The 16,703-nt window shown below is 40.0% G+C and overlaps 1 protein-coding gene across 2 annotated transcripts in view; it reads right to left on the minus strand.

Moving 5' to 3' along the window:
* Nucleotides 1-15,337, minus strand: part of WDR70 (WD repeat domain 70) — a 303,131-nt gene extending 287,794 nt beyond the window's left edge. The window contains exons 1-4 of one of the 2 annotated variants that reach the window (XM_034656990.1): nt 15,189-15,337; nt 15,029-15,094; nt 12,805-12,888; nt 888-1,008 (exon numbers count right to left, since the gene is read on the minus strand). In XM_034656990.1, the coding sequence (XP_034512881.1) occupies nt 888-1,008; nt 12,805-12,888; nt 15,029-15,094; nt 15,189-15,213 (296 nt within the window). In that variant the 5' untranslated portion in view covers nt 15,214-15,337. Of the gene's footprint in view, nt 1-887; nt 1,009-12,255; nt 12,448-12,804; nt 12,889-15,028; nt 15,095-15,188 lie in introns of those variants that run through there. The other variant, XM_034656991.1, reaches the window with a different exon arrangement.
* Nucleotides 15,338-16,703: the final 1,366 nt, after the last annotated feature.

Consider the following 16,703-nt stretch of genomic DNA (forward strand, 5'->3'; position numbering starts at 1 on the left):
AAAAAAAAAGAAAAAAGTCCTTAACTAACGTGTATTTTCTTATTTATTTAAAAACATGTATTGGTTTACAAAATTTCAAGAGAATTCAATCATGGGCTTTCTCCCCCCCAAGGAAAAGGATCACCACATCCCTTCTCAGGACCAGTAAAGACTGCTTCCCATAGTGCCAATGCCTAGTAATTGTGGTAACCAACAAAAGAAGCTGCCATTTGCTTCATATCTCTGAGAAAACAAAATCTGATAGTGTTTACCTGCTGACCTCTAATTAGAACTAAAAATCTTTAAAAAGAGGGGCGCCTGGGTGGCACAGCGGTTAAGCGTCTGCCTTCGGCTCAGANCGGCTGAGGGCGTGATCCCGGCATTATGGGATCGAGCCCCACATCAGGCTCCTCCGCTATGAGCCTGCTTCTTCCTCTCCCACTCCCCCTGCTTGTGTTCCCTCTCTCGCTGGCTGTCTCTATCTCTGTCGAATAAATAAATAAAATCTTAAAAAAAAAAAATCTTTAAAAAGAAAAAATCAGTTTTTTAGAACAAAATCAGTCTTTATCCTCTCTTTTTTTCTTTGCAATAACTACCAGTTGCAATTATCTAAGAATACACACCTAAATGGGAATGACAGTTTAAAAGAATTTTTGAGGGGCGCCTGGGTGGCACAGCGGTTAAGCGTCTGCCTTCGGCTCAGGGCGTGATCCCGGTATTATGGGATCGAGCCCCACATCAGGCTCTTCCGCTTTGAGCCTGCTTCTTCCTCTCCCACTCTCCCTGCTTGTGTTCCCTCTCTCGCTGGCTGTTTCTATCTCTCTGTCGAATAAATAAATAAAATCTTTAAAAAAAAATAAAATAAAAAAATAAAAAAAAATAAAAGAATTTTTGAGAAAGTCAAGCACCTGGAAGATGATTTCGAGCGGTCTCTGACTACATGTGAGCCCGAAGATGTTGGTTCACTATCTTCATTTTGCCTTCTTAATTCTTTCTCTCTGTTCATTTCTTCCTCTTTTTCTCTTGCTTCTGAAAAGATTTGAAAAAAATTCCAATAGTTAAGACTTCAAAATCTGTCAGGATTAATAAAGGCTAAAAATTAATATAGTCAAAGAGATGTAATAATTTAGAGTGGTACCAGTAACAGCAAAAACTTAACAACCTAAATACCCAAATTGGGAAAATAACTGAATTACTGTGTATCAACATAAAATACAACCAGTAAGGACGCCTGGGTGGCTCAGTCAGTTGAACATCTGCCTTCGGCTCAGGGCATGATCCTGAAGTCCTGGGATCGAGTCCCCAGTCGTGCTCCCTGCTCAGCAGGGACTCTGCTCCTTCCTCTCCCTGCTGCTTCCCCTGCTTGTGCTCTGTATTTCTCCCTCTCTGACAAATAAAATCTTTAATTAATTAATTAATTAATTAAAACACAGCCAATAAAAATAGTGATGGAAAATAACAAATCTGGGAAAATAATAACAGATATGCTAAGCAAAATTGCCATGTGAATAGTATATGAATGACACTGCACTACCTAAGGGGGCACCTGACTGGCTCAGTTGGTAGACCACGTGACACTTGATCTCAGGGTTGCAGGTTTGAGCCCCGTGATGGGTGTAGAGATTACTTAAAAAATAAAATAAGAATTTTAAAAAATAAGAAGAGGGGCACCTGGGTGGCTCAGTTGGTTAAGCGTCTGCTTTTAGCTCAGGTCATGATCCCAGCATCCTCGGATTGAGCACTGAGTTGGGCTCCCTGCTCAGTGGGGAGTCTGCTTCTCCCTCTCCCTCTCCCTGCCCCCTGCTCCTGCTCTCTCTTGCTCTCTCTCAAATAAATTAATAAAATCTTTAACAAATAAAATAAAATAAAATAAATAAAAAGATGTGGAAGGTGATAAGTAAAAAGTATTCAAAGGTAAGATTCTAGGTAATTTCACTTTTTACTTTTAATGTTTTAAACTATAAACTCAGAATTTTGTTCATTTCTGAATTTCCCCCGACTGGATATACGGTCAGGGACTTCCCACAAAAATCATGAGAAAATTTCAGATTTCTAGAGTTATTTACCTTGGGGGAAAAAATTATGCAAAGAAATTTGATCTTTTTCCTCTGATAATGTCACTGTACAACTGGGGGGCACACAGGAAGGAAATGAATTATAGTCTGGTTCTCAACTGCCACCATTCTCAATAACCTGAGATAATCGTCACTATTTTTTCTTAATAATGAAAAGCAACACACCTAAAGTTAAACAGTATCAAAAGGCACTTATTAATTGGAATGTTGTACTCTTTAGGGTCTTCTGTTGATAGGATATGGAGAATAAGAAACAAGAAGGTAACAAATATATGTCAACAAGTAACTAGATAGCCTTTTATTTCAAACAGGGAAAATAAAACTCTATAGGAAGGGGCACCTGGGTGGCTCAGTCGGTTAAGCGTCTGCCTTTGGCTGCCTTTGGCCCTGGTCATGATCCCACGAGCCTGGGATAGAGCCCCACATCAGGCTCTCTGCTCAGCACGGAGCCTGCTTCTCCCTCTCCCTCTTCCTCTGCCTCTCTACCTGCTTGTGCTCTCTCTCTGTCTCTGTCAAATAAATCAATAAAGTCTTTAAAAAAAAAAAAAAAGCTCTACAGGCAAACACCATAGCTCTAGCTCATGTTGCTATTTTTTGTGCTCACCCCTGGGCTAAGGTGGTTAGGTTAGATAATTCTGCACTCTGATGCTAAGATTGAAAAAAATAAGGAAGATAATGTATAAGAGTGGGGCCTGCATGGCTCCTACCCTCATCCTGCTTCTCCAGTCAATCCCTCCATATTCTCCAGGGTGGGAGGGGAGAGGCTGGGGGGAGAAACCACACTTGGACACTTGATCCTAGGCTCTGGTCTTGGGGCATTTCTGACCTTAATCAGTAAACAATACCTAGACATGCATTATTAGCTTCCTATACAACAGCCATTTCTTCCTTTTTCCCTTGCTAAGAAAAACTACAATTTTCTCCAGATAAGAGGTAGCAGGTGCTTCAGCAGATGGGGGGGGGGGCCCTCACTGCCCAGAAGGGTAAAGCCTGATTCCAAATCAACTATATTGCTCTTGCCAGTGGCTGTTTTTTGGAACTAATGTTCCACACAAATACCAACCAATAACATATGAGAAGTCAGCTGGAGGAACATTTGAGAAAGGTTTTCTTCTAAAAAAAGATATACAAAATTGTATCCTTTCAGCCTATGGACGTGGTCATCTGCATGTAACAAAATTTCACTTACAATTTTTGGTCATGAGGGCAGTCAGCTTAAAACAAGTCAATACCCTAAAACTGGAAAAGCAGAAAAAGGGGAAAAAACTTAACTTTCTTCATGTCAGGACTCAGAATGGGAAGAGCCCCATTCCAGAGTTGCTTTCATGTGTAACACTAAATTTTTCTTATTTGAGCCATTTTTAAGTAGGTCTTCTAGGAATTCTTTGCAAGTATACACCTTATAATAACAACCTTAACTTAATAAATATTATAGAAGCTAATACTTACATGGAGCTATGTATCAGGTATTGTTTTAAGCACTGCCTAAAAATTAACTCCTTTAATCATCATCATAACAACCTCTGAAGTAGATGCTATTTTTTTTAGCTTGAGGTATAATTGACAAATAAAATTGTAAAATATTTAAAGTGCACAATGTAATGATTTAATATACATCTACATTACAAGAAGATTCTCCCCATGGAGTCAATGAGCATATCCATCACCCCACATAGTCACCCTTTTTTTTTAAGTGGAAACATTTAAGTTCTACTCTCTTAGAAAATTTCAATTATACAATACAGTTGATGTAGGTCCTATTATTCTCACTCTACATTTGAGAAATCTATGCCATAGAAAAGTTAAGTAACAAAGCTATGAAGTCCCCCAGCAGTGAACTGAAGTTCTACAATTTGTCATTCCAAGATGTGACCAGACTTTCTTAGAGACTAAAATTACCCAATGAGCACCACCTACCTTACATAATAGTTTGCCTGCCTTTCTCTCCAAAGCCCAGCCCTTTACTGCATGCGTGTGGCCAGACTATCTGGAAACTGAGCCACCTACCGGTCCACCTAGAGTTCCTCACCAGAGGATAAATACTCCAAACTACTTGTCCCTAGAAAAGCATCTAAAATTTTTTTTAAGATTTTATTTATTTATTTGTCAGAGAGAGCGAGCGAGCCCAAGCAGTGGGAGTGGCAGGCAGAGGGAGAAGCAGACAGAGGGAGAAGGAGGCTCCCTGCTGAGCAAAGAGCCTGATGCTCTACTGGATCCCAGGACCCTGGGATCATGACCTGAGCCGAAGGCAGAGGCTTAACTGACAGTCACCTAGGCATCCCCAGGCATCTGATTTTCTAATTTAAAATTTTAACTTTTTTTTTTTAAAACACTAGCCAGGATTTTCTAATCAGAGAGTTTCCTGCCATCACCTGCTGCTCCATTAAAGCAAGGAATAAAGATAAAAGGCAGGATTAAGACATTTTAGAGGAGAAAAAAATTTTTCTTCCTCATTGTTGACTGAGGAAAAAAAACAAAACCAAACAGAATTTAATAGTCTGCAACTCCCTGACAAAGGGTATCATATCATGCATTTTCACCAAATGTGGAACCAAGCACAATATAAGCACTGTAAAAATGTTCTGTATCTTCCCTTAACCAAAGTGAATTAACTTACTATTCAACACCTAATTTTATTTTTCCAAGCACCTAATTTTACTTTTCTCTACTTTCAAACAGTTAACAATTTTTGGATAGCCATTTCTGCAAAAGATCCTCATCTGTATGCAATTTTTGTCTAAGTAACAGTGAACTATCCAAAACTACCATCTCCCATCTGGGCTCATTCACACAAACTGCAGACTCAATGGAATGTAATTTGATACCTGATAATCTCAGAGCCAATCATTATAGCAATTACTTACCTTAAAGGAAGAAATGAGACTTAAGATAAAATGTAAAGGAAATAAAATTACCGTAAATATAAGCTAGAATAAATGTTTTCTAATCGTAATAGTCTTTTTACCCATGGGACTTAAATCTTGCTAAATGTTTTTGTTACTCTAACTTAAAACAATTCACTAGCCTGCCAATTTCATGTAAATCTACATTTAATTCTAAATATTTAACGCCAAAATACTAGGAAATAAAAAATAAGAACATTTTAACTACATTAATTACATTTCTCCATTAAATATTTAGGGATGTAACTACTATGTACTAAGTTCTACTAAGTACTGTAAGTATACATAAAACTGAAAACAAGGTTCTTATCCTCAATACGTGAACAATATTAGGATAAAATTTATAGTATTTTTGGGGTGAGGAGTTAAGATGGGGAGGGGTGGGGACCCCTTTTTCAGCCGGTCCCCTGAGTCGAGTTGGATAGGTACCAGACCAGCCTGAACATCCACGGAATCAGTCTGAGACGCAGGAAGATACATCTGGATCTCTACAAATGAACATCTCCAGCACTGAGTATTGAGGTACGAAGCGGGGAGCCGTGAAACTGCGCACAGATATAGCAAGATAAACGGAAGGGGGAGGGAGATGCTGCGTTCGGGCAACGGGAAGGCATAGCAACCTGCATGGGGGAGCGGCGAACTCTCGGACCGGCACCCGTGAGAGAGCAGACTGAGACCATGAGCCGGGGAACGTGCACCACCAGACTGAGACCGGGAGCTCCGGGAGCGCACGGGGGCGCTGGCGGCATTAGAAACACAAAAGACAGAGACACGCCAGCCCTGGAAGTGAGGGCTGGGACGCCGGCTGTGGGGCGCACATCCCGGGATGCTGCAGGGTTGAGCAGCACCAACAGAAATGGAGTTAAAGTGGCCATAACATCAGAGGAGAACGGTCCGCGATCCCTCTGTTCTAAGACTGAGGCTGAGATTCGGCCACTGCTGCTCTGACTCACAGAAGAGGCAAAAACCGCCAGGGAAAGCCGCCAGAGAACAAAAGCCTGGAAATACTGGCTCACAGTGTGCCCACCCCTATTCCCCCTCGCAGGGGACATGGAGACTCTACCCAAACAGGGTTGCCTGAGTATCGGCACGGCAGGCCCCTCCCCCAGGAGGAAGACTGAAAAATCAAGAAGCCCACATCCCTAAGATCCCTATAAAACAAGGGCGCACAGCCTGGGTCGCAGTCAATAATTTGGGCTCTGGACAACACCGCAACCTCTCCTCATCAGAATGACAAGAAGGAGAAATCCCCCCCAGCAAAGAAAAGACAATGAGTCTGTGGCCTCTGCCACAGAATTGGCCTCGGCCACAGAATTAATACATATGGATGTATCCCAATTATCAGAAATGGAATTCAGAGTAACAATGGTCAAGATGATGTGTAGACTTGAAAAAAGTATTAACGAAAACGTTAACGACAATATAGAATCTCTAAGGGCGGAAATGAGAGTGAATCTGACAGAAATTAAAATTTCTATGAGCCAAAAGCAGTCAAAACTAGATNATTAAAAATGCTATGAATCAAATGCAGTCAAAACTAGATGCTCTGACGGCCAGGGTGAATGAGGCAGGAGAATGTATCAGAGAATTGGAGGATGGGTTAGTAGAATAGAAAGTTAAAATAGAATCTGGACTTTAAAAAATCCATGTGCAAGAATGTAGGTTACGGGAGATTACTGACTCAATGAATCGTTCCAATGTCAGAATCATTGGCATCCCCGAAGGGCTGGAGAAAAACAGAGGTCTAGAAGAGATATTTGAACAAATTGTAGCGAAAACTTCCCTAATCTAGCAAAGGAAACAAGCATTCGTGTCCAAGAGGCAGGAGAAGACCCCTCCCAAAGCTCAACCACGACAAACCTACACCACGTCACATTGGTGCAATTCGCAAATATTAGATCCAAGGATACAGTATTGAAAGCGGCCAGGGCAAAGAAATTTCTCACGTACCAAGGCAAAGGTATCAGGATTACGTCAGACCTGTCTACAGAGACCTGGAATGAGAGAAAGGCTTGGGGGGNGTACCAAGGCAAAGGTATCAGAATTACGTCAGACCTGTCTACACAGACCTGGAATGAGAGAAAGGGTTTGGGGGGGGGGGTTAAAGCTCTTTCAGAGAAAAACATGCAGCCAAGGATCCTTTATCCAGCAAAGCTGTCATTCAGAATTGATGGAGAAATAAAGACGTTCCAAAATCGCCAATCATTAACCAATTTCGTAACCACGAAACCAGCCCTACAGGAGATATTAAGGGGGGTTCTATAAAAGTGAAAAGGCCCCAAGAGCGATACAGAACAGAAAGTCACAATCTATAGAAACAAAGATTTTACTAGCAACATGGTATCATTAAAATCATATCTCTCAATAATCAGTCTCAATGTAAATGGCCTAAACGCTCCCATAAGNGGCCCCAAGAGTGATACAGAGCAGCAAGTCACAACCGATACAAAGACTTTAAAGAGAAATGGCATCATTAAAATCATATCTGTCAATAATCTCTATCAATCTAAATGGCTTAAACTCTCCCATAAAACGCCACAGGGTTGCAGATTGGATAAAAAGACATGACCCATCCATTTGCTGTCTACAAGAGACTCATTTTGAACCTAAAGATACATTCAGACTGAAAGTAAAGGGATGGAATACCATCTTTCACACCAATGGACCTCAAAAGAAACCTGGGGTAGCAATTCTCATATCAGACAGATTGCATTTTAAAGACTCTAGTTAGAGACACAGAAAAGAAGGGCACTATATTATTCTTAAAGGAAGTATTCAACAAGTGGATATGACAATTATTAATATATATGCCCCCAACAGGGGAGCAGCAAGATACACAAGCCAACTCTTAACCAAAATAAAGAGACATATAGATAAGAACACAGTAATAGTAGGGGACCTCAACACCCCACTATCAGAAATAGACAGAACACCCTGGCAAAAACTAAGCAAAGAATCAAAGGCTTTGAATGCCATACTCGACGAGTTGGACCTCATAGATATATATAGAACACTACACCCCAGAACCAAAGAATACTCATTCTATTCTAATGCCCATGGAACGTTCTCAAGAATAGACCATGTTCTGGGTCACAAAACAGGTCTCAGCCAATACCAAAAGATTGAAATTATCCCCTGCATATTCTCAGACCACAACGCTCTGAAATTGGAACTCAACCACAAGGAAAAACCTGGAAGAAACTCAAACACTTGGAGGCTAAGAACCATCCTGCTCAAGAATGACTCGATAAACCAGGAAATCAAAAAACAAATTAAACAATTTATGGAGACCAACGAGAATGAATACACAACGGTCCAAAACCTATGGGATACTGCAAAGGCAGTCCTAAGGGGGAAATACATAGCCATCCAAGCCTCACTCAAAAGAATAGAAAAATCTAAAATACAGTTTTTATATTCTCACCTCAAGAAGCTGGAACAGCAACAAAGGAACAGGCCTAATCTACCCGCGAGGGAGCAGTTGACCAAGATTAGAGCACAAATCAATGAATTAGAAACCGGGAGTACAGTAGAGCAGATCAACAGGACTAGAAGCTGGTTCTTTGAGAGAATCAATAAAATTGATAGACCACTGGCAAAACTTGTNATAAAATTGACAGACCACTGGCAAGACTTATCCAAAAGAATAGAGAAAGGACCTAAATTAATAAAATTATGAAGGAAAAAGGAGAGGTCACAACCAACATCAATGAAATTGGAAGGATTATTAGAAACTTTTATCCACAGCTTTATGCCAATAAATTAGGCAATCTGTAAGAGATGGAGGCCTTCCTGGAAACCTATAAACTACCAAGACTGAAACAGGAAGAAATAGATTTCTTAAATAGGCCAATTAACTATGAAGAAATTGAGTCAGTGATAAACAACCTTCCAAATAATAAAACTCCAGGCCCAGACGGTTTTCCTGGGGAATTCTACCAAACATTCAAAGAAGAAATAATACCTATTCTCCTAAAGCTATTTCAAAAAATAGAAACAGAAGGAAAGCTACCAAACTCATTCTATGAGGCTAATATTACCTTGATCCCCAAACCAGGCAAAGACCCCCTCAAAAAGGAGAATTACAGACCGATTTCTCTAATGAATATGGATGCCAAAATCCTCAACAAGATCCTGGCTAATAGAATCCAACAGTACATTAAAAGGATTATCTATCATGACCAAGTGGAATCATCCCTGGGATGCAAGGGAGGTTCAACATTTGCAAATATATCAGTGCCTTAGATTTTATCCAGAAAGAAAAANTAGAATCCAACAGTACATTAAAAGGATTATCCATCATGACCAAGTGGGATTCATACCTGGGATGCAAGCATGGTTCAACACTCGCAAATCAATCAATGTGATACATCATATCAACAAGAAAAGACTCAAGAACCATATGATCCTCTCAATTGATGCAGAAAAAGCATTTGACAAAATACAGCATCCTTTCCTGATTAAAACCCTTCAGAGTGTAGGAATAGAGGGTACATTCCTCAATCTCATAAAAACCATCTATGAAAAGCCTACTGCAAATATCATTCTCAATGGGGAAAAAGTGGAAGCCTTTCCCTTAAGATCAGGAACATGACAAGGATGCCCACTCTCGCCACTATTATTCAACATAGTACTAGAAGTCCTTGCAACAGCAATCAGAAGACAAAAAGGGATCAAAGGTATCCAAATCGGCAAAGAAGAAGTCAAACTGTCTCTCTTTGCAGATGACATGATACTCTATATGGAAAACCCAAAGGAATCCACTCCCAAACTATTAGAAGTTATAGAACAATTCAGTAAGGTGGCAGGATACAAAATCAATGCCCAGAAATCAGTTGCATTTCTATACACGAATAACGAGACTGAAGAAAGAGAAATTAGGGAATCCATCCCATTTACAATAGCACCAAAAACCATACGTTACCTTGGAATTCACTTAACCAGAGACGTAAAGGATCTATATTCTAGAAACTATAAATCACTCTTGAAAAATATTGAGGAAGACATAAAAAGATGGAAAAATATTCCATGCTCATGGATCGGTAGAATTAACATAGTTAAAATGTCCATGCTACCCAGAGCAATCTACACTTTCAATGCTATCCCGATCAAAATACCGAGGACATTTTTCAAAGAACTGGAACAAATAGTCCTTAAATTTGTATGGAACCAGAAAAGGCCCCGAATCTCCAAGGAACTGTTGAAAAGGAAAAACAAAGCTGGGGGCATCACAATGCCGGATTTCGAGCTGTACTACAAAGCTGTGATCACAAAGACAGCATGGTACTGGCACAAAAACAGACACATCGACCAATGGAACAGAATAGAGAACCCAGAAATGGACCCTCACCTCTTTGGGCAACTAATCTTTGATAAAGCAGGAAAAAACATCGGGTGAAAAAAAGACAGTCTCTTCAATAAATGGTGCTGGGAAAATTGGACAGCTACATGCAAAACAATGAAACCTGACCACTCTCTCACACCATCCACAAAGATAAACTCCAAATGGACGAAAGACCTTGATGTGAGACAGGAATCCATCAAAATCGTAGAGGAGAACANACAGGAATCCATCAAAATTCTAGAGGAGAACATAGGCAACAACTTCTATGACATCGGCCAGAGCAACCTTTTTCACGACACATCTCCAAAGGCAAGAGAAATAAAAGATAAAATGAACTTATGGGACTTTATCAGGATAAAGAGCTTCTGCACAGCCAAGGAAACAGTCAAAAAAACTAAGAGACAGCCCACGGAATGGGAGAATATATTTGCAAAGGACACCACAGATAAAGGACTGGTATCCAAGATCTACAAAGAACTTCTCAAACTCAATACACGAGAAACAAATAAACAAATCATAAAATGGGCAGAAGATATGAACAGACACTTTTCCAATGAAGACATACAAATGGCTAACAGACACATGAAAAAATGTTCAAAATCATTAGCCATCAGGGAAATTCAAATCAAAACCACACTGAGATACCACCTTACGCCAGTTAGAATGGCAAAGATAGACAAGGCAAGAAACAACAATTGTTGGAGAGGATGTGGAGAAAGGGGATCCCTCCTACATTGTTGGTGGGAATGCAAGTTGGTACAGCCACTCTGGAAAACAGTGTGGAGGTCTCTTAAACTGTTAAAACTTGAGCTACCCTATGACCCAGCCATTGCACTATTGGGTATTTACCCCAAAGATACAGACGTAGTAAAGAGAAGGGCCATATGCACCCCAATGTTCATAGCTGCATTGTCCACAATAGCCAAATCATGGAAGGAGCCGAGATGCCCTTCAACAGATGACTGGATTAAGAAGCTGTGGTCCATATATACAATGGAATATTACTCAGCTATCAGAAAGAACGAGTTCTCAACATTTGCTGCAACATGGACGGCACTGGAGGAGATAATGCTAAGTGAAATAAGTCAAGCAGAGAAAGACAATTATCATATGATTTCTCTCATCTGTGGAACATAAGAACTAGGAAGATCGGTAGGGGAAGAAAGGGATAAAGAAAGGGGGGGTAATCAGAAGGTGGAATGAAGCATGAGAGACCATGGACTCTGAGAAACAAACTGAGGGCTTCAGATTNGGGCCTCAGAGGGGAGGGGGGTGGGGGAATGGGATAGACTGGTGATGGGTAGTAAGGAGGGCACGTATTGCATGGTGCACTGGGTGTTATACGCAACCTAATGAATCATCGAACTTTACATCAGAAACCAGGGATGTACTGTATGGTGACTAACATAATATAATAAAAAAACATAAAAATAAAATTAAAAAATTTTTTAAAAATCAGTATCTCTTAAAAACACATACTAAAATATTTATGGGTGAAGTAATGTGTCTCAGATTTGTATCAAAATAATCTGAGAGGGGAAGTAATTGTTACAGTACTTCAATCTGTATGATAGGAGTTCATTACTATACTTTTATATGTGTTTGAAATGTGTTATTAATGACAGTTCTTTTTAAAAAATAGTATGTGGCCTTCTCGCCAAAAAAACACCCTTATTCTTCCACAGACCAAAAACTTTCACATCAAGCTCACTTTCCAAATATTAGATATTACTGCTATATAATTTATCATTTTAAAACCAAAAAGGACAATCACCAGAACAACATTCACTTAAATTTTTCCAGAACTCCTGTCTCTGATTTCTAGCCCCTTTTGTGCTATCAAGATATATCTATCCCTTCAGTCTAAGAATGATCTGAATCAAATTTAAAGAAAGCAATAGATGAGTCAGTCTACTTGGAAGACCATAAGGTGGTACCCAGAATTGCCAATCACCTAGTATCACACCAGACAGTCTGGAAATTAAGGCCTTCATTAAATGTCTGATAAATTCATTAATACAGGGGTTCAACAGCAGCAGCCACATTCACTGTATGTATCAATTTTCTATACTGTCTGAGTCAACGGTCAGTGGTGTACACAGCTCTGAGAGCCACCTCTCGCCCAGCCTTCCAAATACTGGTTCCGCTGTAAGCAGGAAAAGAAAAAAATGAAATGAAAATCAGATAAAGGTGGAAGAAGAGGCAAAAAAAAAAAAAAAAAAAAAACTGCTATTCTCATTCTTATCAATTTAGAATCCCTGTTTGTTCATAGAACACACTTCAAAAAGATTTTAGTATTCAGACTTATCCTACTTAGATGCAACTTTTACCATGTTAAAAAAAAACAAAAAACAAAAACCAACTCTGCTTCCAAAGGAACCAGCACATTTGGTCTTTTAACAACTTCGAAATTTTTTTTCCGTCTTGTAATAACGGCCAACGTACTTGTGTAAGGTGTATACAGTATTTAAACCAATAAAAGAGCCATAACTGAACTTCTTACCCAGTGTTTTCCGACTTCTTTCCACAGCTGTTCTTCGTGTTTGTTCAAACATTGCTTCCAAATCAAATGTGCGAGCTTTTTTTCCTAAAAAGAAATAAGAAGCAGACTGTGATCTTCTCACACTAAGCTGGCCAAATTTTAGGTACTCAATAAGCACTGATTAAATGATTGATAACCATTTAGTCTGTTTAATTTATAGCATGGCTACAAGAAATACACCTAGGAAGAAAGAGTTTACTTCCCAGGGAATTTTTAACAATAGTCTCATCATTAACCAGCCAACTTTCCCATCCTCCTCAATTCACCTGGACTCTACCCCTTAAATCTACAACACTGGTCACAGGCAGAATGGAGAATGTTCATACCCTAATCTCTGGAACCCTGGAATATGTTACATTACAGGGCAATAGGGACTTGTTGATCTAATTAAGGTTATGGACTTTAAAACAGATTATCGTGGTTGGCCTAGTCTAATCACAGAGACCCTTACAAGCAAAGATGCAGAACAGATACAGCTGAAGTCAGAGATATAAGAAGTATGAAAAGGACTAGAAGCACTAGTTCATTTTCAGATGAAGGCAGTAAGGTGACAAGCAATGCAAGCACCTTAAGAAGCTAAGAAACTCCCACCTGACAGCAAATAAGGAAACAGAGGCCTCAGCCCTAAAACTACAAGAAATCAAATTCTGACAATATGAATGAGCTTGAAAGAATATTATATTTGTCTTTATAGTTTTTTCTTAATAATGTCTACTCCATGTTAGTTAGAATATGGTAAAAATGTCATTCTTACATAATATTGACTTTGGTCTAAAATGAAACCACCTTTCTGAAGGGCATTATGACAAAATGGATCAATTAGTTTTAAAAGATATCTACCCAGGAGCACCTGGGTGGCTCAGACTGTTAAGCATCCAACTCTTGATCAGTGTCATGAGTTCAAGCCCCAGGTTGGGCTCCATGCTGGGTGTGGAGCCTACTTAAAAATAAATTTTAAAAAATTAAAAAAGATATACACCCAATGTTTTGGATACGTTTTAATATTTGTGTTTTTATTATAGTGCCTTCTTTAGAAATCTACCCTATAGAAACACACATAAAATTACTTTAACAAAAAGAAATAAAAGGGTTATTTATATTCTTTTTAGTATTATGAATAAAAGAATTAGAAACTATGTAGGCCAAAATTATGGCACTTCTATCAAATGTACTATTCGGCCATTAAAAATCATGTTTTGGAAGAGTACTTTATAATGCAGAAAATCCTCAAAGCATTAAGAATTAAATAAAGTAGATAATTAAGAATATAAAATTGTACATACATATGATCTTAACTTTCTTGATAAATACTCAACAGGAAAGAATAGAAAACAAATTTCTAACTCTTGATTTCTAGATCATACAATTATTAAGGATTTACTTTCTTCCTTCTCATTTACTGTGTTCTTCGGATTTTCTGCTATTAATATGCGCTACTTTTGAAATTAGGAATGAAACAAAAGTAAATACTATAGTAACACGTAAGTATATAGTATTTTTGTAAACATGACCACCTAGGAGTAAAAATGTGACAGAAGCCGTTACCATAATAAATGAGTATATGAACACCAACAAGAGACCTGGACACATTAGCCTGATATTTGTTCTATCCAAGACCCCAGAGAAACAGGAAGACAATTAACATTTGTTTCTTACAAGCAGTAATGTTTTCAACAGATGACTACATCTCTGTTTGAAATGTTCCTCTTTATCTCATAACAAGACTCTACAGAGAAACTAAAGTGACAATTCCGGGAAAGAAAGGCTTGAATCAAAAAGGATTTAATAACCGTTATAATATCACTTTAATAGCCGGCCCACCTGTTGCCAGAAAGGCCATCTCATTACAGACCACAGTCAATAGTTAGCTCCGTCTCAGGACACAAAAAGACAACTCCCTCCACTAACCAACGCCGTCCACAGCATAGGTCACAAAGCTATCTTTCCCACAAGGCTTCCCATACGTGTCACCTGAGCTGGTCCCAACAGACAAGCAAGAATTAGAAAACGGATGGGAAACAGAGTACCGAGAAATCTCAAGACACATGGGCTTGGCTAAAGTAACTAGGGCTTGGCACAGCGGAGGGTGCGGAACAGAGGTGACAGCTGGGCCCCCCCTCTCAACCTGCGGTTCTTAAAACCTCTGCAAAAGGAGAAGAGACTAAGCGTTAAGACAGTCACTCACCGAACCCCGTGAAGCCCATGGTGACCGCCAACTGCGGATCCGGTCCCGACGCTTCTGAGCCTGTCACTGGGGCAAGAGGAGAAGGAGACCTCGTTAGTGCGGCGACCCCGGCGCCCCCGGCCCTTCCCGCCTTGCCTGGCATCGCCCCCACGGAACACACCTTCACTGGGCCCCGGGCGCTCCATGGCCAACCGCCCGCTGCAGAACTACCGACAGTCACAGCACAAACAGCTGCTGAAGACTCGCGGCAAAACCAGCCGGAAGTATCGCCTTGCAGAGACTGCACCGCCGCCAAGGCCAAGAGCGTCGCCTTCTGCGAAGGGATGGAGGTCCCTGGAGCTGCGCCGCCCTAGCGGGCTGGAGGGGCATAAGCGCCGCAGAGATCACCTGCTAACTCAACACACTGGCTGGAAACTTTATCTAGTTTGTGTCAACAGCCTTTCTTTTTCTTTTCTTTTCTTTTTTTCTTCCTTCCTTCCTCTCTTCCTTCCTTCCTTCCTTCCTTCCTTCCTTCCTTCCTTCTTTCCTTGCTTGTTTCCTTTCTTCCTTCTTTTCTAGATTTTGTTCAATAGCTGTATATGACTGGCATAATAAGCATTTAGAAAAAGAAAGAAAGAATGAGTACACAAGTCCTACAAGGAACAAGTAAATCTGTGGAAGCCCTCAGGCAATATTTCTCAATCTCAGTTGCATATTGATATCACCTGGGGAGGTGTTTTGTTTTGTTTTGAAGTACAGTTGACACAAGGCTACATTAGTTTCAGACGCTCAACGTAGTGATTCAACAAGTTTATATATTATGCCCACAAGTGTAGCTGCTATCTCTCACCATACAACACTATTACAATACCCTTGACTGGATTCCCTGTCTTGTACCTTTTATCCCCATGACTTATTCATTCCATAACTGGAAACCTGTGTCTCCCTCTCCCTTTCCCCCATTTTGCCCATCCTCCTCCCTCTGGCAACCAAAAGTTTGTTCTCTGTATTTATGGGTCTGTTTCTTCCCCTTGCATGCGTGCGTGCATGTGTGCGTGTGTTTCTTAGATTCTACATATCAGTAAAATCATAAGATGTTTGTCTTTGTCTTATTTCACTTAGCATAAGGCTCTCTAGGTCCATCCATGTTGTCGCAAATGTCAAGATCTTATAATTTTTTTGTGAACACTCTTTATTTTTAAGGCACATTTATTGCCTAGGTGACACAATCCTCACAGAATTCTAAAGAAAATCCAACAAACCCCCTTTCTTTGCATTTTGTCCTTTTCTATGAGGAAAACTTCACAGTTCTTCACCCTTTGAGTATATTTTAAGGAAAAAAATAGTATTCAGTACATGACTGAAAAGTACACAGAGGCCAAAAAGACCTGAGTAGCTAAGATTTGGGAAAAAATCCTCTAAGGGCACCTGGGTGGCTCATTTGGTTAGGTGTCTAACTCTTTTTTTTTTTAAGATTTTATTTATTTATTTGACAGAAATAGAGACAGCCAGCGAGAGAGGGAACACAAGCAGGGGGAGTGGGAGAGCAAGAAGCAGGCTCATAGCAGAGGAGCCTAATGTGGGGCTCGATCCCATAACGCCGGGATCACGCCCTGAGCCGAAGGCAGACGCTTTAACCGCTGTGCCACCCAGGCGCCCCTAAGTGTCTGACTCTTGATCTCAGCTCAGGTCTTGA

This window comes from Ailuropoda melanoleuca, chromosome 3 (genome assembly GCF_002007445.2).
Source record: "Ailuropoda melanoleuca isolate Jingjing chromosome 3, ASM200744v2, whole genome shotgun sequence".
In the NCBI taxonomy this organism is placed as follows: domain Eukaryota; kingdom Metazoa; phylum Chordata; class Mammalia; order Carnivora; family Ursidae; genus Ailuropoda; species Ailuropoda melanoleuca.